General features: G+C 38.3%; 1 protein-coding gene and 1 long non-coding RNA gene across 2 annotated transcripts; one reads left to right on the forward strand and one right to left on the reverse strand.

Moving 5' to 3' along the window:
- Positions 1-3,541: 3,541 nt before the first annotated feature.
- Positions 3,542-18,875, reverse strand: fshr (follicle stimulating hormone receptor). Its single transcript, XM_036572429.1, is given in 11 exon segments — positions 3,542-3,761; positions 3,764-4,815; positions 6,084-6,269; positions 8,423-8,497; positions 8,646-8,714; positions 11,658-11,738; positions 12,005-12,079; positions 12,297-12,371; positions 12,630-12,704; positions 13,289-13,360; positions 18,338-18,875. Coding segments are annotated over 11 exon segments (2,067 nt in total). The 5' UTR covers positions 18,520-18,875; the 3' UTR covers positions 3,542-3,636.
- LOC118809284 lies at positions 4,653-7,385 on the forward strand. The gene is made up of 3 exons (XR_005007353.1): positions 4,653-4,760; positions 6,108-6,237; positions 7,119-7,385. It is a non-coding gene; the product is annotated as an uncharacterized LOC118809284 (long non-coding RNA).
- Positions 18,876-24,110: the final 5,235 nt, after the last annotated feature.

A 24,110-nucleotide genomic window follows, 5' to 3' on the forward strand; every position in this document is an offset into this window, starting at 1 on the left:
TACACTACAGTACTCCCTTTTTCTGTACTGTTCTGTTTCTGTGTCTCCCTCTGTATCCCTACACAGACATGTCTCTTCTGGTACAACATCTGGACTTGGCTGTGAGGTCACTGTGACACTGAACATACTGGATGTGCTAAACGAAGAAAGATTTGTGATAAGGGATAAGAGGACAAGGTACGGCAGTGTTCTCTTACTAAAGAGCTTATGTTCCACACATCCCTTCTCTAAGGCCTTTTTTTAACGATAAACCTCACACAGAGAGCTGGAGAGTTTCCTGTTATTTGTTGTTTAGATGAGATGCGGTCAATTCAACATCACAGATTTCCAGAACAGAAGGCACCATGTCAGAATACCTGTATTACTCACTGATCTTGTAAGCCTCCACCAAAGAAATTTCACAAAAACTTTTTAAGATTGTTGTTTTGTTTTTTTTTTTACATGTTGTTGTTGTCATAACAAAACTTTGTACCTCTGAAATACATTTAAGGTACATTAACGTGCAAGATTTGTTCCAAGGAATTTTCGACCATTTATTTAGTCTGTTTGTTCTGAAATGTTTGCACAATGTAAAGGACAAAAAATTAGGTTACCAGGTTTTGATATGACAATAACAATATTTGATACAAAGCTGATTTTATGACACAGAGCAAAACATATTTCTAATCTGTCAGATTAAAGATCAGATTAAGATGCCCTCACCTAAAGATGCACCTGAAGGTAGAGCTCAAAGGCTGAGAGAGAGAAACTGTATTCAAGTGCCTCTATATCATAATCTATATGACTTTTTGTATATGCATACACAGAACTGATAGAATATAACCCTAATCTTAATCCTAACTCAGAACATAACTCTAATCTTAATCCTAACTCTAACCTATTAATCTCATTAATTATGTAATGTGAAACAGCTACTTACACAAAAAAGATTATCACACAGTTTGGAATGTGTAATGCTCTTTGTCCATTGGACCTGCTGACAGGTCCTCCTCACAGTGTAATTTAATCCGAGCCTAATATGTGTCTGGATAATTGACCCTTCCACTTAGTAGTTAAGCACTTAATGTCCATTTGTCCAAGCCAAGATAAGTCCTGATTGGCTTTGCGTGGTGGAAGAAAAACATGGAAAATGATTCATACAGCATTACACAGACTGTGTGGTCATTATCTTCCAGGCAAAAACAGTCAGTCATTTTCTTTTAACAGATCAAGTAATCACAGTGATATGACAATGAGGGATTTTGCCACCTTTTTCCTTCACACTGCAAATCCATGTTCAGATTCAGTGTCTGAACTTACAACAGCCGTTGTTGTCAAAACAATACTAACTACCTAATACCAACTGCATTTGGAGTTGAACACTTTTCTTATTGAGGATTATAGATGGATAAAGGCCTTACCGAAGAGCTAACCTTCATACCCATAGCACACTCTAGGTATTAGATGATGCTAGACTACACGAGTGTTGTTAATAATTTCACAGTCTGCCCTTGGATATGTATGTTACATTAATATATTACCGAATATCTTTTCAGCATTTTATTCCAGAGGAGCAACTGTCATATTTTGTCATATTTAAAGGGCCCATATCCTACACTCCCACACCAAGGTCTACTTAAAATATTTGTGTGGTTTTATGTACCAGAAATATTTCTACATGACCATTTTTCAACTTCTCTTTATCCTTTAGTTTTAAACAGGCTGTTTTCGTTGCTGTGTCTTTAAGACTGATATATGTAAATGAGCTCTGTTCTGATTGGCTGCCCTGTTGTGCTCCTTATAACTTGTGAGTGGGCGGGGTTAACAGCTGTAGGTTTTATAGGCAGATATTTGTAAATGTATTGGTTTTTGTGACATCACAATAACAGGGAATTCAAAACAGTTTGTTACTGCAACTTAGTTTCCACTTGGGGACTGTATGAACTGAACAGTACATTTTGAAACTTTTATATTTTTATGTTTTTATTTGTTTATATTATGTTTACATACTACATCAAACTCTTTCATTTCAAATAAAGCAAGCAACATTCAGTTTACCATATGGGCCCTTTACAATGAAACATGAAATATGTTGTTCCTCACCCAAAACAAAACAAAACAAACTTTATTATTATTGCGTTCTTGAAGGAATAGTTTGGTGAGAAATGAAAACATTTTTTTCTTTTACCACAAATGTAAACCTGCATCAAGTTGTTAAGTAAGTAATTAAAATTAGACTTGCCTGTGTGTTTTCCGACACTGTATGATATACTGTAATACTGTTAAAAAGACAAAAGTATGGACACAATTCAGGCTTCAAGATGGTTGCTGCTCTTGTTTTTAGCAATTTTTGGTGTACAACCGTGTCCCAACTTTTTTAAAACGTGTTTCTGGCATCAAATTCAAAATGGGCATATCTTTTTCAAAAAACAATGGCATTTCTCAGTTTCAACATTTGATATTTTGTCTTTGCACTTTTCTCAGTTAAATATAGGGTTAAATGATTTGCACATCATTGCCTTGTTTTTATTTACATTTTGCAGTGTCCTAACTTTTTTGGAAATGGTGTTGTTTAAGCTTCCATTACTTGTTAGCTACATTAGCACAGCTTGATTGCAAAAACAAAAGATGTAAACTAAGGACACAAGACATGCCACTACTGAATGACTACATTAAGGGGAAATTCCACCAATTTTTCTGTGTAGTGTAATCATAGTGACGTAAACAAAGTCTTTCAGGGTGATTTGATGTGAAATTATTAATTGTAGAGAAACCTACTAAATCTGTTTTCTTTACAGTGTTGGTGATAGGAACCAGGAGTCGGGATGTCTGCAACACAAATATGACCATTTTATTCACTATTCAAAATGACCAGTGAACCTACATATGTCTTTTTAATTTTTTTTCATATTTGAAGTTTTTAAATGTCATGTTGATAATGGTAAAATAGTGGTACATCTGGAAAAATACTAGTTAGGCCTAGAACACCCTGCATGCACCCTGAATGTATCTTGAAAATATGTTTTAAGCCAAAATCTCATCTTAAAACTATCATAAATGGTGTATTAGGCTTCAGACAGTGTATTCGTAACCATTTATGTAAGATCTTTCCATGAGGTCACTTTTAGAGGCATTGAACACTTCAGATGCTATGACCACCATTGTGATCAAGCTTTTCTAGAATGGAGCACTTCACATCAGACCACGCAGAATGACCCTGTTTACATCTTAACAATTTAATTATGTGGATATTTTGACACAAGGATTCCCACAAGGTTACTTTTAGGGGCATTAAACTCTTTGGACGTCTGGTTCCCATCACCATCACTGTGAAAAATTTGGACTCGATATGTTTCTCTATAACAGAGAGTTTCACATCAAACCTCTCTGAATGACTTTATTATGTAGAAAATGTAAAAAAAAAAAATGGAATTCTCCTTTAAGTTTAGGAGAAAGCTAAGTTGGTTTGATTGTTTGCCAAACTATTCCTTTAAGACTAAAGACGCAATAGCTACAATGGAATTATTCAATTCAATAGTAGCAAATTGTGTACATGGTAGGAATATATTAAGTTCTTTTTTTCCTGTTTGTGTTTTGAAGTCCAAGCAGCACAGAAGGGAACATTTGTAAGGGAACATGATAAGAGCAGCTTGCAGTTCACTGTTGTGGAAGGCCTCTGGGGCATAGAGGGGTCAGCGGGGGGTCAGACAGTCTCAGTGAGGGTGACTGAGGTGCACCAGTGAGTACAGCGTTCCGTCGCTGGTCTTTGGAGAAACTGGCCAAGCCCCATTTTGGCCCGAAGAGGTCTCCGTGCGGTAGATGTGTGCGCGTGTCTTGAAGCAGCCGAAGCGACTAGCCAGCATGAAGAAGTCCTTCTTGAAGGTCTTGGTGAAGAAAGCGTAGAGGAAGGGGTTGGCACATGAGTTGATGGGGTAGAAGAGAACCAGCAGCACCTTGGCGTGCGACACGGTGATGAGCGGCAGCTTTAGCGCCGCTGAGATGGCAAAGAAGGAGATCGGTGCCATGCATAGGAAGTCGGTGAAGATGAGCACAGCCATGCGCTTGGCCACACGCATGTCAGCGCGAGAGTGCACGAAGGCAGGGTTGCGCACGGTCACATAGATGCGCAGGTAGCAGACGCAAACGCACAGGAAGGCGGCTACATTGAGCAGCAGCAGTAGTATTACATAGCCCTGTGACAGCGCTGTCTCCACATCCATGGGCAGGCAGATGCTGGTCTTCATGTAGCTGCTCACACCCACCATGGGCAGCAGTGCGATCAGCACGGCAAAAAGCCAGCCGACCGCCATGAGGGCGCATGCATGGCGCAGGCGCAGCTGCCTCTCCAGCTGCATGGCATGAGTTATGGTGTGCCAGCGTTCCAGTGTGATGGCCGTTAAAGTGTACATAGACAGTTCGCTGGCGAAAACTGTGAAGAAGCCGGCTGCCCTGCAGCCAGGGCCAGTCTGCCAATCGATGCCATGGTTATAGTAGTGGGAACGGGTCTGGATGTCCACAGCAGCAATCATGAGCAAGTAAATGCCCATGCAGAGGTCAGCAAAGGCCAGGTGACACATGAGGAACCTGGGCACAGTGAGCTTGTAGCGGCTACTGAGGAGGACCAGGAGAACAATGAAGTTGCCAACGATGGCCAGGATGCTGATGAACCAGATGAGGACCCGCAGGAAGGTGAAGCCCATTATGTCCTCGCATGGGTTGAAGGCATCCGGTTCCGGGTAGCAGCTCACTGCTGTCACATCCTTACAGTGTTCCTCAAAAAAGTACGGCTCCAGGTTACGGAGAGCAGGATCATTGCACAAATGGTTCTTCTCTGATCTGTATACACACACAAAGACTGATATAAGAGAAATGAGCTCTGTTCTCATGTAAAAAAGTACTCAGAGCTGAGGCTAGAGCTTGGATAGAGAACTGGCAGAGCTAAACTGCTGTAGGCTGAATAGGTGAAAAGATGTAAAAGTTTTCATGACATCACAGAAACAATGAATTCCAAAATGGCTGTCTTAGCAGCATGGTTTCCATGTATGGACTGTATAAACTGAATGGTACATTTTGAAACTTTAACAGTGTTAACATATAACATTAACTTCAAACTCCTTTATTTCAAAAAAAGCAAGGAAAATTCAGTTTTCCATGATAAGAGTCCTTTAATTCACTTATTAATCTTAAGCCTTATTCAATACAGTATACTTTATCGTCGCTGTCCAAAGAAAAATCTCCAAAATAATAAGTTTACAGGAAAGGCTAAAAACGTTCTTTACTTTCAATATAAGTCGATGTAAAGATTTTTTTACAAACAATTTTGAAGCATTTTTATTGGTCCATACATCGTGAACATCACATTTTTACACAATGTGAAGGACAGCTGATGCGCTTAAATGACACAAAAATCAACAAAAATAGAGATGCAGATGCAGTCTGTAACTACACTCCTTAAAAATTAAGCTTCCCAAAAGGGTCATTTCAAGACATGTAAATGAGATGTGTAAGTGCGATGAACCCACTTAAGTTTAAAGAACATCCACATCATGCAACGGTCTTAATCATCACCGAGAATCATTTATAAACTTTTATTTTTGAAAGTACTAAGAAACTAATATCTAAGTTATGCAATTATATGAATATGAGGAAGTGAGGTGTTTAGGGGTAAAGATTAGTGCACCACTTTTTAAACACCCTATTAGATTTCTGTAAGCTATTTAGAGGTGTGAAATGTGACAATATTTAATGTCATCTTGCTAATTTACAGTACAGTAAACCACATTTCCTCACAATATGCCTTACTGAATGTTTCATATCAATGAGACCATAATTAGGCCTGGTTAATTAAGTCCAAGTGCAGCACAGAATGTGAGTAGAATACATTTATTGTATTGATAGTTTTTGATAATATTTCTATATGCAGCACTGCTAGTGTTTTCTTGTCTGCTACAACTTATCAATCAAAAAAAAAGGGAATACATTGTTTATCTCATGTAAAAATGTCTAGAAGTATTGTGTTATGTTTTTGTGATTTCACCCACCCCTAAAGCTGTCTCTGTATGTGTATCATGTGCAGCATACCTCTGTGATGTGGGCTTACTCACTTGTTCTTTTTGAAATTTTTGAAGGCACAGCAGTGGCTGGGGTATGTCAGATTGGCCTGAGTGAGCTCGGAAAACAACTCCAGACTGGGTAACCATCGGAGGGAGTAGACGGAGATGGCAGTCAGCAGCTTCAGACTCTTCAGCATGCTCTCTGGTAAGGCACTGACAGCGGTACGAGAGATGTCTCTGCACAAACACCCACATCAGCCTCATGTTCAATTGTTGGGTGATTTACCAAACAGCATCTTTTGCTCAGTCTCAGTGTAGTAGTTACTAACTATTCAATTTGCACTTGCTCTAGTGTTTTCTGCATGTGACTGTGAAACTTAACTGACTTTTTATGATAAGCGATGTGCATGTGATGTGAAAATGCATTGTAATGAGTTCAGATTAGTAGATAGACCGTGGTAATACCTCTGCAAGAATGAAGAGAACTAGAAAAGCTGTAATTAGGATTTGTACAAGACATTTTAAGAACAGGATGAAGAAAGGAGCTGGGGGTGGTCAGCTAGCAGAGAGGCTGCATGGCTGATTTTAAGCCTCTGAGAATGACACACATGCTGGTGTAAAGGCTACCCCCGCACTCTTCGGAAGTCAACAACCATCTTCTTAGTTTTGTCTACATTCAGAGACAGGTTGTTGGTTCCGCACCAGTCTGTTAGCTGGTGCACCTCCTCTCTGTACGCTGACTCATCATTCTTGCTGATCAGACCCACCACAGTCGTGTCATCAGCAAACTTGATGATGTGATTTGAGCTGTACTTTGCAGTACAGTCATGAGTCAGCAGGGTAAACAGCAACAGACTGAGCACACAGTCCTGAGGGGCGCCGGTGCTCAGTATGGTGGTGCTGGAGATGTTATTACCTATCCTGACTAACTGAGGTCTCTTAGTCAGGAAATCCAGGACCCAGTTACAGGGAGGCATTCAGGCCCAGCAGGCTCAGTTTTCCAATCAGCTGCTGAGGGATGATGCTGTTGAATGCTGAACTGAAGTCTATGAACAGCATTCTGACATAGGTGTCTTTATTGTCCAGATGGGTGAGAGCCAGGTGGAGTGTGGTGGAGATGGCGTCATCTATTGAGCAGTTGGGGCAATATGCAAATTGCAGTGGGTCCAGTGAAGGAGGAAGCTGGTCTTTAATGTGCCTTATGACAAGCCTCTCAAAGCACTTCATGGTGATTGGAGTGAGTGCAATGGGACGGTAGTCATTGAGGCAGGACACTGGAGACTTCTTTGGCACAGGGATGATGGTGGTGGATGCCCACTGAACATCACTGGCTCTGCTGTGGAAATCGTCCAGAGCACCAAGTTCCTCGGCGTCCACATCACAGAGAACCTCACCTGGTCCCTCAACACCAACTCCATAGCCAAGAGAGCCCAGCAGCGCCTCTACTTCCTACAGAGACTGAAGAAAGTTCATCTCCCCCCTCCCATCCTCACCATGTTCTACAGGGGGACTGTGGAGAGCATTCTGAGCAGCTGCATCATCGCCTGGTTTGGGAATTGCACCGCCTCCGACCACAAGACCCTACAGCGCATAGTGAGGACAGCTGAGAAGATCATCGGGGTCTCTCTCCCCTCCATCATGGACATCTACACCACACGCTGCATCCGCAAAGCCACCAGCATCGTGAACGACCCCATCCATCCCTCACACAGACTTTTTTCACTGCTGCCGTCTGGCAGAAGGTACCGGAGCATCTGTGCCATCACTGCCAGACTCTGCAACAGCTTTGTCCCTCAAGCATTCAGGTTTTTAAACTCACAAGGACTAAACTAACCCCCCCCCCTTACACACTCATACACACCTCTTTTGATACTCTACTTGCACTATCTATCTGGAACATTGTTGCCAATACTGTGTTTACATTGTGTTTACACTGTTTTCACTACCTCAGTAACTGTTTACTACCTCAGTAACTGTTGTGTATATGTATGTTATCTGACGCAACTTACAGATCACATCATGTTAATATGTCTGCACCTTATTCCACTACCTCATGTCCAGAAATCTATGCTGTGTCGGTGCTACACCGTCCGGTCTGTTTACTGTGTCTAATGTCTGTTTAATTTATCGTATTTATTGTATTGTTCCTAGCTTAATTTTTGTTTGCACACTGTCTGCACGTTTGCACTTTGTAATTCTGTAGTTTTGTACCTTTGTACTTTTTGTTCCTTGTTGCACCTTGTTCCTGGAGGAACGTAATTTCGCTCCACTGTGTACTTGTACATAGATGGAATGACAATAAAAGCCTCTTGACTTGACTTGACTTGACTACTTGTGTGATGCAGCTGGCAGGCCGGATTATTGTTGACTGTGAAACTGGTCATGCTTACAGAACGACGGGGCCTTCAGCTCCTAGAAAGGCGTAGCTGTGGATATGCCTCAGTTGTTGGTTTCCCATGAGAAAACTAAAGAGGTGTGGGGGTAAAAACATATGTTTAAGATTCCGTTGTAGATTCTATTCTATTTGGGTGCTTGAATTGAATTAAAGTTGTTATATAAAAATAAATAAATAAATAAATAAGGACTTGGAAACAAACAAAGAAACAAACTCACAGTTTTTCCATTTTGGTTCCATTGAAGGCATTTCTCTCCACTTCAGTGATTCCATTCTTTGTCAGCCTCCTATGATAATAATAATAATAATAATAATAATAATAATAATATAACAGAAATTGGGTAAACAAGCATATCAGTGGTAACAGATTTGTTGGTAACACTTTACTGTAGAGCAGTGTTAATAAGGCTACATTACTAAAACAAACCAAAAACTATAATCACTTATTCCAATAGGTATCATTTGTCATAAAGGTTGTTGCCAACTATGATGTCAGGTGACACTGATTTTTCGTGACATTGTGTTGTCACTTTCTGGGGTGAAATGATCGACTTTGTAGCTCATAGTATTTCACAGTGACGTAATGCTGATAATATGACAGAGCTTGCCAAGTCAGGCTAATTGAATAAAAGTGAACATTTTCTGTTGCTCTTAGGTGAAGGGAGTTTCATTTTACCATAACATTTAATGTCACATCATCAGCATTGTGTCAGTGTGTATACCCACACAGAGGCTACAAAGTCTCTAGGTGTTTTAAAGTTGCTGTTATTAATAAAACTGCAGGTCCAGATGAATTTGTGGTAAGACACAAAGATACTGTGCTTGAGGTTGTATTACAGCAATTGTTCCAGAAATCTTTGATGAATGATGTTGTGTGTACAGGTTCACCCCGAAGATGGGCGTTGTCTCCCTTGCTATTCATCCTGTATACGGGTGATTGCACATGAAAATTGCCATATTTTAAAATTTACAGATGACAGTCTTGTTGTCTCTGCTTTTTGGGGCAGATCAAGAACATGGTACAGTCTTGCAGGAATTATGGTCTAAATTATGATGTGATTTCATGTCTGGAAATGAATATTTTAAAAACAATGAGAGGATTTTTCTATGTTGCAACCCTTAAAATGGACACACAAGTCAATGGTTGGGCTGTAGAGAGAGTCAATACTCAGAAGTACTTGGATACAATTTTGATGAGATGCTAAAGTTTGAGGAGAATACAGAGGCAATTCTTTAAAAAATGCTATTATTGCATTTACTTTCATAGGAAGTTAAAATCTTTTTGAGTGAGTTCATCTATTTCACTTCCTATAGCTCTTTTATTGAGAGCCTTGTTTCATTCTCCTTCATTTGCTGGTTTAAATCTGTTTGTGCCGAAATAATTGGTCTTACGCTGGCTTTATTATATAAACAACAAACTCTTAAAAAAAAGGCCATTCTACCATTAATGACCCCTCACATGTCCTCTACCCTGCCTTTGAGTTGTTGCCCCTGGGCCACCATTATCCCTGCCCTAGATGTTGGTCGGTCCAATAGAGAGTGTTGTTTGTGTCTGAGGCCATCAGGTTGATCATTGATCATTTACGGTAAGCTGTGTGCTTACTATGTATTTTATTTATTTATCTATTATTCCTACTAATAATGAAGATCTATGAAGATGTCTGTCTTTAGTTGTCTGTAGATGTCTCTACCTTATATGTTTGTGTCATATGTTTATATATCCAGTTATGGACTGCCCATAGGTGACAATTAAAGTTTATTAAATTCAGTTCAATTCAATTCAGTTCAAGTCAGATTTTATAACATATCATCAAAAAACAAACAAAAAAAAACTGTCATGACACAAACCAATGTCAGAAAAAAAAATCCATGTCACTCTTGTCAAAGTTGACAAAAGCAGACTTTATGACTGAGGACACAAAGTTTTTTGTCACTTGTCTTTACTCATGGGCTAATGTAGGTATCATGTAGTCTTATGAACACTGCCATAAAGTGTTACCAGTGTGTCCATGTTGTGATACAGATAGTATAAGTGATGCCACTAGAGGGTCATTTATTTATCTCAGATAGTTCAGGTAAAAGAAGCAAGAATGGTACAACTTTACGTTAACAGTCACAGATTAAAGCTTAATTATGTTATTAATAGGTCATTAACAACTCATTATTAGTATATTAATTGAATGTGCATTAAGCATTACTTATTAGTAAGTAACTGATTATGTACTTAGTAATTAGTAATTACAAATGTACTAATTAGTAACTGCACTTTAAACTGATAACTTTGTTGCTCATTCATAGCTTAATTGTTCATGATAATTAACCATTAAAAACTGCTTTATGTATCCCTCTAAGTAAAGTGACGATCTTCACTGCTAATAATTATACTCTAAATTCCAGATTGAGAGCAGCCTATACATATTTCACTGTGAATCCCACTGTGGATCCCTAATTAACTTGTCATTGGATGAGATATGCAGGTGTAAAGTACTCATTTTCCTTTGAATAAAAAATGAGTTATTCTTATCCTTTTGGTGTATTGTGTAGCATCATTTAGAAAAACCATGAATTGGTAATGTAAATAGATTCTTCAGTTTACTTTAAGGAACACTAAAACAATTAGAGAGAAGTTAGGATATCACTAACTAGTTTAGTGTTCATCATGAGTTTGTAGTTTAATTGGTAGTAAAAATGATTTCATTACTCATATTTTATTACATATCTTTACTTCTATTTGTGCATCTGTATAATAGCGTACAACAATACTTTTGCTCTTTACTGTACTTTGTGCTGCTGTAATGGATGACTTTCCCTCTGGGATTAATAAAGTGATCTCTCTATCTATCTGTCTATCATAGTGGGTACAAAGTAATAATGAATTAACAATAAATCTATAAATTAACATGACTAACTCATAAGTCCTAGTTATTACTTCTTTATATGAATAACAACACTTATTCATAAGCAGTGTAATAAGCAGCAGTTAGTATACAGTTAATGGGTAAATGAGCAATGAACTACTAACTAACTAAACCATCAGTTAGCAGTGTAATTAATTACTAATGACTAAATACTTAATCAATAAATAAATAATGAACTCATAAGTAATTAATATTTGATCACTTCTTGGCATATAATTATCACTTAATCTGCAGCCCTAAATGTAATGTGTTACCACAAAAATTGCAGTTATGGAAAGGACAATTAATGATCACCCCTCAGAATATACTTACAGCTCAGTTATGATACCACTTGTAAGTCCAAGGAAAGCATTGCTGGGTATCACTTTTATGTGCATATTATCTTGTAGGTCACTATAAGACATTGTAAATTTAAAGTTAAGACAGCTTACAGTCATAAAGTTTTATACATTGATACATACTTTCATCCAGACGTTTGTTTCTTTGTGGAGTTATTTTGAATCTGCAAAACTGCATAGCTGTATACTCCCTGCATAACTATACACTAAGGTCCCAGTTACACCCAGTTACACCACATGAACACAGTCAGGAACCATGAGTAAATGCTTACTGATGACAATTTACACATGTTGTGTATAAGAAGATACATATATACATACAATAAAAATTCAAGAGCAGCAGACTGGACCTTGGTGAAGTCAGGAAGGACTGTAAGACCGGTGTTTGAAATAGTCCTGAAAACACACACACTGATGCACATTTAGTAAAAGTGGCTTGTTAATGGGCCATTTTTGTTTTGTGGGCTTCCTGTGAGAAATGTTTGATACAGTAATGACCTGTGCTTGGGTCATTGTGGCCTACAGGGCTTATAACATAACTCAGTTTAGACAGTAACTTGTGAGAATATCCTCCCTGCAGAAAACACAGAAATACAGGAAATCGTGTACTCACAGATATCTCAGCTTTGGAAGTCTCCAGAAGGTCTCTTTCTCCATACTCACAAGGTTTTTTGATTTAGTAATAGTTCTGTTAGTAGAAAACAGTGCAAGGCATCTTAGCAAGTACTATTAACTGATCTTAATAAAATATATTTTACAATCAAAGGAATGAAACTCACTTATTTAGTGTTATTTTTCTTTGCATTTCTTATACTTGTTTAAATGTCACAGAAACGTGCATGCATGAGGGTTGTATGTCCATATTTCAAGTCCCTTAGCATTGGTAAAATTGATTAAATAGAATAAATGTTTTGTTTCCATTGAGGCTGGCAGAGCTAAAACTTACATCTCTTCTAGTTTGGTTAGGTTTGCAAATGCGTAGGCTCCAATTTCCTTGAGGGCACCGTTCTCAGACACCATTCTGTGAGAACAGTGGTAATGATCATTTAACACAGACATCATCATCAGTGCTACACAAACAACAACAGTAATGAAGGAGCTAAAAGCCTAATTCAGTTGCAAGAATTTACTGTTTACATAAGTGGCCGGGTAAATGGCTATGCACATAATGATTTTCCTGAGGAAACAACTTTGCAATGCTAATCCAAAGATCATTTCGTTTTTATCTCAGCTGTTAAAGTTCCATTTGTAAACCAAAGAGCACATGCAATTTTTCTTTTCTGCTACTATATTTCTGTGATTCATGTGTCCCGTGTTTCACACTTCTATTACACATCATGTTCTATGTCAAAGACTAAACATGTTCAATCAAGACTAAATACTTTATATTTATATGAGTTTTCACATCAAACCTAAACTAAATAGCTGTTGAGCTCTCATGATCCTAGACGTTTTGCCTGTCATTATCTTTCTCAGGCCTTGATATAGTGTGGACCATTATTAGATGAGATTTCCCATCATAGTGGATTTGCATCTGCACAAACACAGGCACAAGCAAGCTCTCATCACTCTTCAGAAATGTGGCTGTTTATGATTTTTACTTACATTCTCTTGAGCTCATGAAGTGATGAGATGGCCCATTTTGGAAACACGTTGATCTGAGTCAGCTTGATCTCCCTGCTCACAATCAGAAGATTATGTCTCAGTAAATGACTTGTTTGAAGCAAACAGAACCTCATGTGTCAGGATACATCGCACACTGTGCAAAAGTCATGCACTCTATACTTCTATCTGTGTTATTGTCCTTTAGGCTAATGTTTGTTTCCAAAATGTTTTACACATTCATTATAAAAACTTCAATGTAATTGTTTTACCTCTTACAGTTCTTAAATCAACTTCTCTGAATAGTATTTACTTGTGTAGTTTGACATTTGCACCTGAGACACAACAGAAAAGAATAGAGTTGTTTGTATTTGGGATGTCCTGAACATTTGGCATTTACAGTGCTGTGCAAAAGTCAAAGACTACCCTTTTATTTATTTAATTTGCAGTAAAATGACTGTCAAATACAAGTCATTTCTTTTTTTAAAAAAAGTCAGTACTTTTTTTAGTGTCAGGAAAAAAGCAGGAAATGAATGTTTAGTAAAAAAAATACTACCAAAGCCTCAACAACCAAATATAATCAGTTTTATGAGTATTTAGTGTGTTTTCCATTCTTTCTTTCAGTTTTTCAAAGAAATCTGCAGGGATATTTTTCCAGTCTTAGAAGTTGGTTGTATTTTCTGCTCTAAATAATCCCAGGTTCAAATTTAGTCCATAAAACCATAATTCACATCTCATATGTCCAGTTTCTGTGTAAAAAATTTCTTGTTTCTTTTTCTCAATAACTGTTTCTTGACAGCTACACATCTTTTCAGACCTGTAGTATTGAGTTGTCTTCTCGCAGTGGAAGGATGGACAGAAACACCAGTGGATTTTTTCAGAAATTAAGCAAGAGTGGAGCTTGATTTTCTCCTCTCTCTCCAAGTTGAAAGCTGATAGTGACATTTTTGATGGTCTACCAGATCTTCCATAGTTTTATATTAGAAGCCATTTCTCTATATCTTTTAATAATTTTGTGAACTCTAGTCTTTAACTTATTTTCATTTGATTTTCCTCTTCCTTATGCATGCAGATTATCTTCTATCTAACCTCTCCTTTAGCCAATTTAGATACACAGGGGAAAGAAATATATAAGTCAGCTGAGGTGTGTTTGGGTAGCTGCTGGTGTGACTGTTAGTGTCTCTTTGAAGGGGAGGGGACACTCTTTGAAGAAGTGTCAGTGACACATTTCGAAACAGCCTCCTTCTCTGAGTGGATAAAAACATCCTACATATTGCAGCTGTAAATACTGATGTATTTGATGCTACTTTTAGTTGTTGAGGCTTCTGTGTCATTTTTGTTAAACAAATGTTTCCTGTTTTTTTCCTAACACTGAAAAATAAATAACTTAATGACTATTTTGACAGGAAATTAAATAAACAAAAAGGTGGTCCCTGACTTTTGCACAGGACTGTAGGATTCTACTTTAACTACTATCCCTAGATCATCATCATCATCATCATCATCATCATCATTATTATTGTTATTGTTGTTGCTGTCAAAATCCACAGTTAAAATACACAAACAAAATAAGATGTGTAAAAAAAAGAATGTAATGGCAAAAAGTTTAGCCATATCAGGGTTTTTTTGGGTTATAGTAAAGCAAAATAAAGCAGAAGAAAATCTACTGTAATGCACTTCGTACAAGCTTACATAATGAACTTCTTACTACTTTATCCAACAGAATACTGATAAAATGAATAACAAGTAGTACTGCATTCTCTGCTTTCTTTGCCAAACCAGTCCCTCCATACAGAAGTAGTAAACACACCCTTTATCTTAAGTGAAAAGGAGAAGATGTAACACCTTGTGCAATCAGTAGAAAAAAAAACAACTTGAAAACAACTTTGCCTTGACTTGCCCATGTGAATTTTACACTATTCTATTACATGAAAAAACAAAAACAACTGCATGTTTCATTCCCTTTGCTACAGTGCAAAAAACACAGTGCCATATTTACACGTTGGTGTCCTTTTATCTCCTTGTGTGTGTGTATAAATTGATCTGTGTAATAGGCAGAAGACAGAAATGAAGATGATGGGGATCAGATGGGGTGTCCTGATATGGAAAGAGTTACTGGTGCTTACAGGCAATCTTAAAAGATGAATGTACAGTGTCTACAGTGGAATGGTGGTTTGTGTCCTCTGCTGCTTTTCTTTCCGTCTGTGAGGTTTTTTATGAGGACTACAGTTCTAGTAGAAGTACTGATGTACTAGCATGTTTGAATTGTCACAACACCATTAATTTTTATTTAAATTTTATATTTGATCTCTTTGGGTTTTTTAGATCATGGTTTGATTTACAGCCACATGTCTCATTTACTATTTTTTTTCAATGGCAAAGATCCATTCTTTTCATTCAAATATATTGAAACTGTCATAACAACACATTTATGTAATAATATGAAATCTAAATTTTAGAAGAAAAGGAAAAAAAATGTAAAACTTCCTGAATGTAACATAATATAATGCGATTGCAAAGTGATTTTGGACCATTTTGAAATGTTCACACAATGTAGAGGGCTTTACCTTAATCCTGCAATAAGGCCCAATCCCATTTCACCGCTTGCCCCTTCCCTTAGCCCTTACCCCTTCGTTTTGCGTGTTCATGTGGTAGGGTGTCCTGATTTCTGTTGAGATAGAGGGGTAGGCCGAAGTGTTAGGGCTACATAGCCCTCCAAACGAAGGTTTTTCAGAGGCACACTCCAAATGGAGTGTTATGAGAAAAAAGAAAAAAACGATGGCTGCGCGAGTGACCAAAAAACCCCACAAATGTAAGTATTGTCTCTGTTAAAAATGACCATTGTATTGTCTAGTTTAATGTCATTTCAATGTATTTTGGTCCTTTACTTCATAACAACGCTAATAGTATGCTAATGTCTCAATAGCTAGATAGCTAAATTTTCCATTCCACCTCAAATGATCCAGCAGTTCTGATGCCTGAAGCGCCAGAATGTAACTGCTGCTTTATTGTGGAGCAGGAAAATTTGAACAAGAAGCTGGAGAATATCTGACTTCAGCTTCATATCACAGAAGAATTAGAGGTGGGCAATAATAAATAATTGTCTCATCCCCTCTTTAAAAGCATATGATGCCATAATTTAACTAAAGCCCAGCAGCGAGGTTTACCGCTCCTCTGCCATCACTGCACACGGGCAGGGTCGACTACAGAGCAGCACTAGTAGCCTGTTAGTAGCCTGTGTTCTTTTTTTTGAGGATTGTCCCGTTTCATAGGGGAAGATTTCAACCATTACCCCTTGTAGCTCAGTTCCAAGGGACAAGGTGACACTTAAAAACAAGGGGTAGGGCTAAAAATAAGAAATGGAATTGGGCCGAAATCTGTGGGAGGGTCTGTCACGGTTAGTTTTAGCACACCATTTTATACTTCTTTACTTTTGCTTCCTTTAACTAGCCAAGATTAATATTAGATTAGAGTTTTGGTTCTTAGACATACTGGGAAAAAACTTAAATTTGGGGGAAAAAAAAAACTTTACCTTTTGTGGGAGTTCTTTAAACTTAATTTGACTTTTCACACTCGCACATCTCATTTACAACAATAGCTCCTCAAAAAGCTCTCCAAAGAAAAGTTCTTTAGGGCAGTGGACCTGAAAACTGGCTTAAGAACCACTGCTCGAGGGAACCAGTGGCATCCCTCCAAGACCCGTTTTTGGCACCTTTGTTATTAAGAGCATAGCTGAGTGTTAGAATTAGTTGCAGTTAGCGTCCAGTTAGTTGCAGTAAACATATTAAGTAGGATGAGGAAAACCATCTGCACTGCTGGGTCTCATCTATCAGTCCCTATCAAGCACAGGACTGTTTGTTCCAGCTTCATCAAGTAGTGAATTCATCCTACTGAGCCACACTGCCACAGACCCTCCACTCCCCCAAAAATGGCTAAAATTAAAAAGTAGCCAGTTACCATAAAGCCCTATTCTGGAAAGGCATGCAGAAATGCAGCAAATAGCTCTGGAACAGCTAAAAATGGCCTGTGAGGAACACAGCGCATGGCTGCTGCTGAGCTAGTGAGGTAGATGTCTTTGAGAATGACCTCAGCTCAGTTCACCAAATCTGACTGCAAACTGCTCTCACATCTGAAGTAGATCCCAAAACAAACAAATCTCTGAGGCTTAATGAACCTAGAAAATGTCCATGTGCTCTCTCTCTCTCTCTCTCTCTCTCTCCCCCGTCCCCCTCCCCAGCAGAGTCAAACATGCTGAATATGCTTGATGAGGCTAGCAGATAGCCATTCCTTGTGATGCGTGAAAAACAAGATGTACTTTCTTGTGATGCGTGAAAAACAGACTATTAAACTTCCCCCTGCTGCACAGTTCAAGGCTGAGTGTGTATGTGAGTGTGTGTGAAGTCCTATAGCCTTGAGAGTGCAAAAGATACGTTTCACAACTCATGGTGTATTTTTGTTGTCAGTCAAATTTCCAAGCCTTCAGTGTTTTCAACAAGCAGTTTGAAAACAATAACAGAACGTTATTTTTGCACGATAGAATGTTGTTGCTTTTGTCAATCAGGAGAATTTGATTTGAATTTCAATCATTTTTCATAGTTTCTTGGATTGATCTTTTTGCTCATTGTGTATTATAAACATATGAATTTTTTCTAAAGACTTTATGGGACGCTTGCCACATATATCACATTTATGTTTTGATTTTAATAATAGTCCTTATCAAGCTATACATTTTAATTTATTATTAATTTAAGTTTGTGCACCAGCAACTTCAGAACAGTTCAGAGCAGTCTAAAGCTCACCTCACTTTTATCCTTAAGCCAGTTTAATGATAAATTTCAAGTGATTTTACTTCTGTTTCAGTTTGTTTTCTTTACTGTTTTATTATGCTATCAGTTTCATCATTAATACAATCTTTTGCCATAATTACATTTACATTACTCTTACATGACATTAAATTAATATTTAATATTTAATATGGGGAGGCAGTCAGTTAAGCATCAATTAAGCACATCTGAACTTTATTGTTGTGTGCATGTGTTCATATATACTTACACGTATGTGGTATTTTTCGGAATGTCACTCGGCATCTGATGGACTTTACTGCCCAAACAGAAGAAGGAGCGAGTCGTCCCGTTGGCTGAGCAGGTAGGAGATCCCAGATGTGTGCTGTGTGTGTGTGCCACGAGACAAGTGAGACCGAAGCCCAGCATCATCATCAAGACCATCATCTTCATCCTGCTGTCTGGCTCAGTCAGTCCTGCTTGATATGGCTTTTATGTCACTTTACCAGTAGTTGTATGTTGACCTGTACACTCTCGCTGAGCTAAAGCATAGGGAGGTCTTCAGTGCAGTGGTCTGCAGCAGGCCCCCATCACCAGATTCTGGACTTCCACAGCCACTCAAGTGATCCTTGTGCTGTCTGTTTGGATTTGCTGGACGGTGATTGAATGGTAATGACTTTCTTGCTGAGCAGTGCGGTTGGTCAGGAGCGCTCCAGCCAAAGCCATTGAAGACCTTGAGAAAGAGGAGCTCTGATAACAGGCTTGTGTTATTCTCATTTCTATTCCCACCCCACTCGCCCTCCTCCTTCTCCTCCTCTGGTCCAGGATCATCCGTCTCTCCACCCATTACACTCTTTCTTCCCATTCCTTACCAGTCTGCTCACATACAGTGATAGATACATCAAGTGCACTCATGCTAGCCTTCATCAGAACATAGTTTCACTGACTGTTGGTGCTTTTAGTGGAAAGATTGTGTGACTTTCTCTGAATGTTTCTTCTCAGGAGGTATTTTATACACCAGTATCAAAATAAATGTTTGAAACAATGTGTTGAAATTTAAAACTGTATTGCTGATACACCCCTCGGCCTCTTCCGAGGGTCTCTCATTTGTCATCTTTGGAGGAAACCACTGTCAAAGATCAAGACTAAGCATTCTGATGCATCCAATCAGAGTACAGTGGGCAGAGACAGGGGTGGGCCTTAGGCTGTAAATACACCCGCTCAACTGTCTGGGCTTTTTTCTCTGAAGTCTCTTATAAATTGTAGGAGTAGTGATTTTGAAATTTATTCTCAAACCTGGAAATATATGCAATATGAAATGTAGAAATACACAAAAACATTTTTTAAACTGCTTATCCTTCTGGAGCCTATCCCAGTGGTCATTGGGCGGAGGGCAGGATAGACCCATTACAGGTTGCCTGTCCATTGCAGGGCAACTGTAGAAATAGCTATACTTAAACAAACAATACTCTGGTTTTATACTGTGATTAGATCATCCTTCTATGTATAAAGTACACAACAGACTTTTTATAATTCTGCAGTCATTAGACATTTTTCCCTGTTAGTGTACACACACTTTTGCTCAAATTCTTAGTTGGATTTTGTGATGAACTCTTGATATACCCAAGACAACTTGGAGTGTAAATGTATAATGGAATGGGATGGATGGGAGTTTTCCAAAGGATATGATGATTTTCGTCATATTCTGTTAAAATGGAGCCCTGCCATTGTCACTTCCTAGAGTGAGAGTGTTTTAGGAAAAGAGGTGATCTGAACTGTTTAGTCTCAGATTCTTTGTTTGTGTCTGTCAGGCAGACATGTGATAGTAGTGAACGGTGTGTTCCCTTACTCTCCTAAGTGAGGCCTGGGCTAGAAATAAGCCTTATACTCCAAGCACATACACAGAGGGCATTGCCAGCATTCTGGCACTCATTAATGACAGTGAAAGTATTTAAAGACTGTTGATTTTCTGCATTTCAGAAACATCACAAACCACTATACTAAACCACATCTTCTCTGTTCTGGCCCCCAGGTAGTCATCTTTTTGTAAAGCATTTGAATGAGCACCTTTTTTGCACCTTTTTTTCTTTGTATTGTGAAATTCTATGTGTAGGTTTTATATACTGTGTTTTTTTTATTTTGGTATCAGAACTGATTCTTATGTTTTGCAGTATCTTTCCTCAAGGATATTTTCTGAGCGGTCAACAAAGCACTTTTGTAAGTCACTCTGGACAAAAACATCTACTAAACACAGCAAATGTAACTGTAATTCAGGCCTTAGGAGTTACATTGATCCTTGGCAGGCCAAGACATGGAAATCTTCTTCGTACAGCATGACACTGTGCAACTAACAATAGCGTGTTCCTGCTAATCGTCTCCTGATGCTCTTGCAGGGTTGCATTTCAGTACGTGTCCAGTCCTCCCTGCACCTGCACTCCTCTGCTGGGCCTCAGTGTACAGAGAAAGAGCTATTCCAGCAATGGCAGCTATGTCCAAACCTGTCCTCCACTGCAATTTATACCCTCGCTGGAGCCAAACCGCAACCTTGACTGCTGAGGAGGTTCTCAGAGTATTTCTCATATGAGGTATTTTTAAATTTAGTTTCAGGCCTGAAACAGAATCCAGCAGCGCTAGTGTCAAACAGAGCGTTACACAAATGTATGAGGGCACATATGGCAGATATTGAGCATTACTCCTGTGAAATGTTTTTTTTTTTCTTGTTAAACAGTAATTCTGGCATTTAAGTAATACGATGATTTGTGCAGCACAGCTGAAGTTGTGTGAAGTTGACATAGTTGGCTGACACATTCATCTTGGAAATAATTAGATATAACAGCAAACCAAAGCAGTTTTTCGGGTAATTCACCACTTTATCTCTAAAGAATTTGTAAAGTGTTCTTGAAAGTCTCTTTATTTATCCTTTTTTCTCTCTGTTGTTTTGCATATTTGTCTCCTGTAATTAAGCAAACTGCGTTATTCCATTATTGTTATTATTTGGCTAAAAATAGCCATGCATGGTGAGCAATCAGAGAGCAGGTTGTGTTTTATCTGGCTTAAGTGAAAACACTGTACTCAGCAGAGGAAGGGAGAGAGCTGGAGAGCTGTAAACTTTTAGCAGGAGGAGGGATGGGAGGAGGGAGAGAGGCAGGTAATGAAAGGAGGTTACAGAGAGAATCGCAGCTGCTCTCCCTTCCATATTCCAGAGAAAGATTGCAGATTTGTGCAGTTTCTCAAAGATTTACAAGCCAGATTAAACAAGGAATATTGCTGTTGCTTTGTGGGTATGCCAGGGCTGTTGGTAATACAGACTAAACTCCTTGGGAGTGAGCGACAGAGCCTGTATAATCACCTTTTCCATCCCATTGCATTTGTAATGCTTCCACATCTGCTGTGTTTTGATGAATTTGGCATGAGAGCAGAGCTGGCTGGCCTTTGGCTGGATTGAAGATCTAATAAGAAACAGCTAGCTGAGCAGCAGAGACACATGCTGGTTAATGTGCTTCATTAAATGTTTGCAGCTCATGTGGAACAATATTTGAATGTCCGTGAGATTAAATTAAGTTAAACTAATACAATATAAAGATTAAACCTTTCTTTTAACAGTTTGCTACACACCTGATTCTCTACCTAAAAATAAAGGTCCTCAGTGCTCAGTAGAACCACTTTTCATTCCCTTAAAAAACTTTCAATGGGTGGTTCTTTGGTTACCCAATTTTGGAAATGGAATATGTGAGTGTGAAGAACCTTTTTAAAGTTTAGAGTACATCTACATAATGCAGAGGTTCTATGAAGAGCCTTTACATTGGTCCTTTGCATTATGTAAAGGATCTTCCAACCTTTAAAAGGTTCTTACAACTCACAAATCACTTTTTCCAAGTTGTTTAGGGAACCAAAAGTGGTACTTTTATTACATCACTCTAAGAATCCTCTGTGACACCTTTTTTGGAGAATGTAGTTGGGTTCAAAGGGATATATGGAAGACCAAATGAATGAAGAATACAGAGCTGTTATTGCCTGAACTTCATTTCTCCTCTTCAGCTCTTCTTTAAGAAGGCAAATAATCCAAACCTGAGGACATGAATGATGATTAGCACTGCACATTAGCCTTAATTCACCCTCTCACGGTTTACTCTCTCTGCACAGCTCTGTCTGCACATCATGAAAAGAAAATGTTTTGTCTACATACATACATCCATACATACTCCTTTATCAACCCAAGAACTTGATTATTATGATCCATTACTGATCGGGTGAATCACTGTACTTTTTCCCTGAGGTCCACTTTTAATGTTTGTGTGGCTTTACATATCAAAAATAGTGATACTTTATTTTTCCATGACCAACCACTATTTATCTCTTACAATTAAACAGGCTGCTTCTGTTACTGGGCCTTTAAGCCTTTAACACTGATGTATGTAAATGAGCTCAGTTGATTGGCTGCTGATTGGCTGCTCTGTATTGTGTCTCAGCACTGTTTAGAACTTCACAGTGACTCAGCAGTGTAGGTTGTATAGGTAGATATACGTAAATGTGTTGTTTTCTGTGACATCACAAAAACTGTGAATTTAAAAGTGGCTGTTTTTGCTGCTTGCTTTTCATATATGGGCTGTATGCACTGCAGAGTGGCAGTATAGTTTTTCAAGATATGTGCCCTTTAATATCTATTTTTGTCCATTTTAACAGTATGTTAAAACCTTATGTTAGGACTGGGATAGTAGGAACAAGATGTTAATCCGAGTTGTTCTCCACATTATTGTTCAAAAACTTGAAATCACTTGTCATAATGATTGTTGCTATTTTATGTATAATAATAACATATGCCTTATAGATTTAAACATCATAAAATAGACACCTAAAGACGTTTTTGGATGCTTTGGGAAGAAGAAGGTTATGAAATGATAAATAATTTTTATCTATTTACTTAATTATCTATTTGCAGTAATAATTGATCAGTTTGTCTCCCTGCAGATTTGATTCCCATTGTGAAGCATTTTAGATATATGATACATACTGGATATTAATATTATTGTAACTATTATAAGCTCTGTTCATCTCTTTAAACACAGCAATTAGTTTCTGGTAATTATATAAAATTTATTACACAGTATTAGAACCATAACTGATTCATTTATACATGTATTTGTAACTAAATTGGTTTTTAAAAAATCCAAAGTTTTGATTGGTGATTCCGTATTTTTGAATGACAGTGTATGTTTAGCATTCATACAGCACAGACTAGCTGTTCATTACTGTCACTGTGCTCCACCAGAGGTCAGAAAAGCGCCGCTAGAACAGGCATGGATCTGCACCACTAGGGGACAGCACCGGTAGATGCAGGTGGCAGAGGAAACAAATTGAAACGCATATTTGTCTGTGTGCATTGACCTGTTTGTTCTCTGTTTGTTGGCATGAATGCATCCTCCATAAATTATCTTGTCATGTGCGGTTTCCGTTCACACTCTTTCACAACAAAGAATCAATTCTCTCTCCTAAACATTTCTAAGAGGTAGATTCTACAAATATATGGGAATTGACATGCACCTCTGTTTACTGTGTTTACTGTGTATGTCCTGATAGTTCTCCTTCAGTCACTTGGTGCTGTGCAGAGCTTCGAGGCGTCGAGCACTGGGCAGCATGTGAGATGCATATTTCATGGCCTAAAGCCTTTGTACTTTTTGCTGTCTGCCTACACACAGTGTACAATATCTTACATACCCAAGAATGTGCTCCCTTGTTGATGAGATCAGCTTTGTGCTAGCTTCCCTGTATAGCTGCAGAAGATGGATTGTCTGAGGATACACACATGCAGCGTGATACAGACACACAGCCTGTGGTTCTTCAGGGCCTGAGCCTTGTGAAAATTAGCATCAGCTCTGCATGCTTGTATGTTACAGTAGATTTTTAGGAATGTTTTGGTAATTATGTTTATTCATGAAATAATTGCAATTAGGACTGCACAATGTATTGCTTGTTAATCACTAATGTCATGATGGCCTTTGCAATACTGAAATTAAAGGAGGCTAAAATATGCAAATGAGCCCTCT

The sequence above is a fragment of the Colossoma macropomum genome, unplaced genomic scaffold, assembly GCF_904425465.1.
Source record: "Colossoma macropomum unplaced genomic scaffold, Colossoma_macropomum, whole genome shotgun sequence".
In the NCBI taxonomy this organism is placed as follows: Eukaryota; Metazoa; Chordata; class Actinopteri; order Characiformes; family Serrasalmidae; genus Colossoma; species Colossoma macropomum.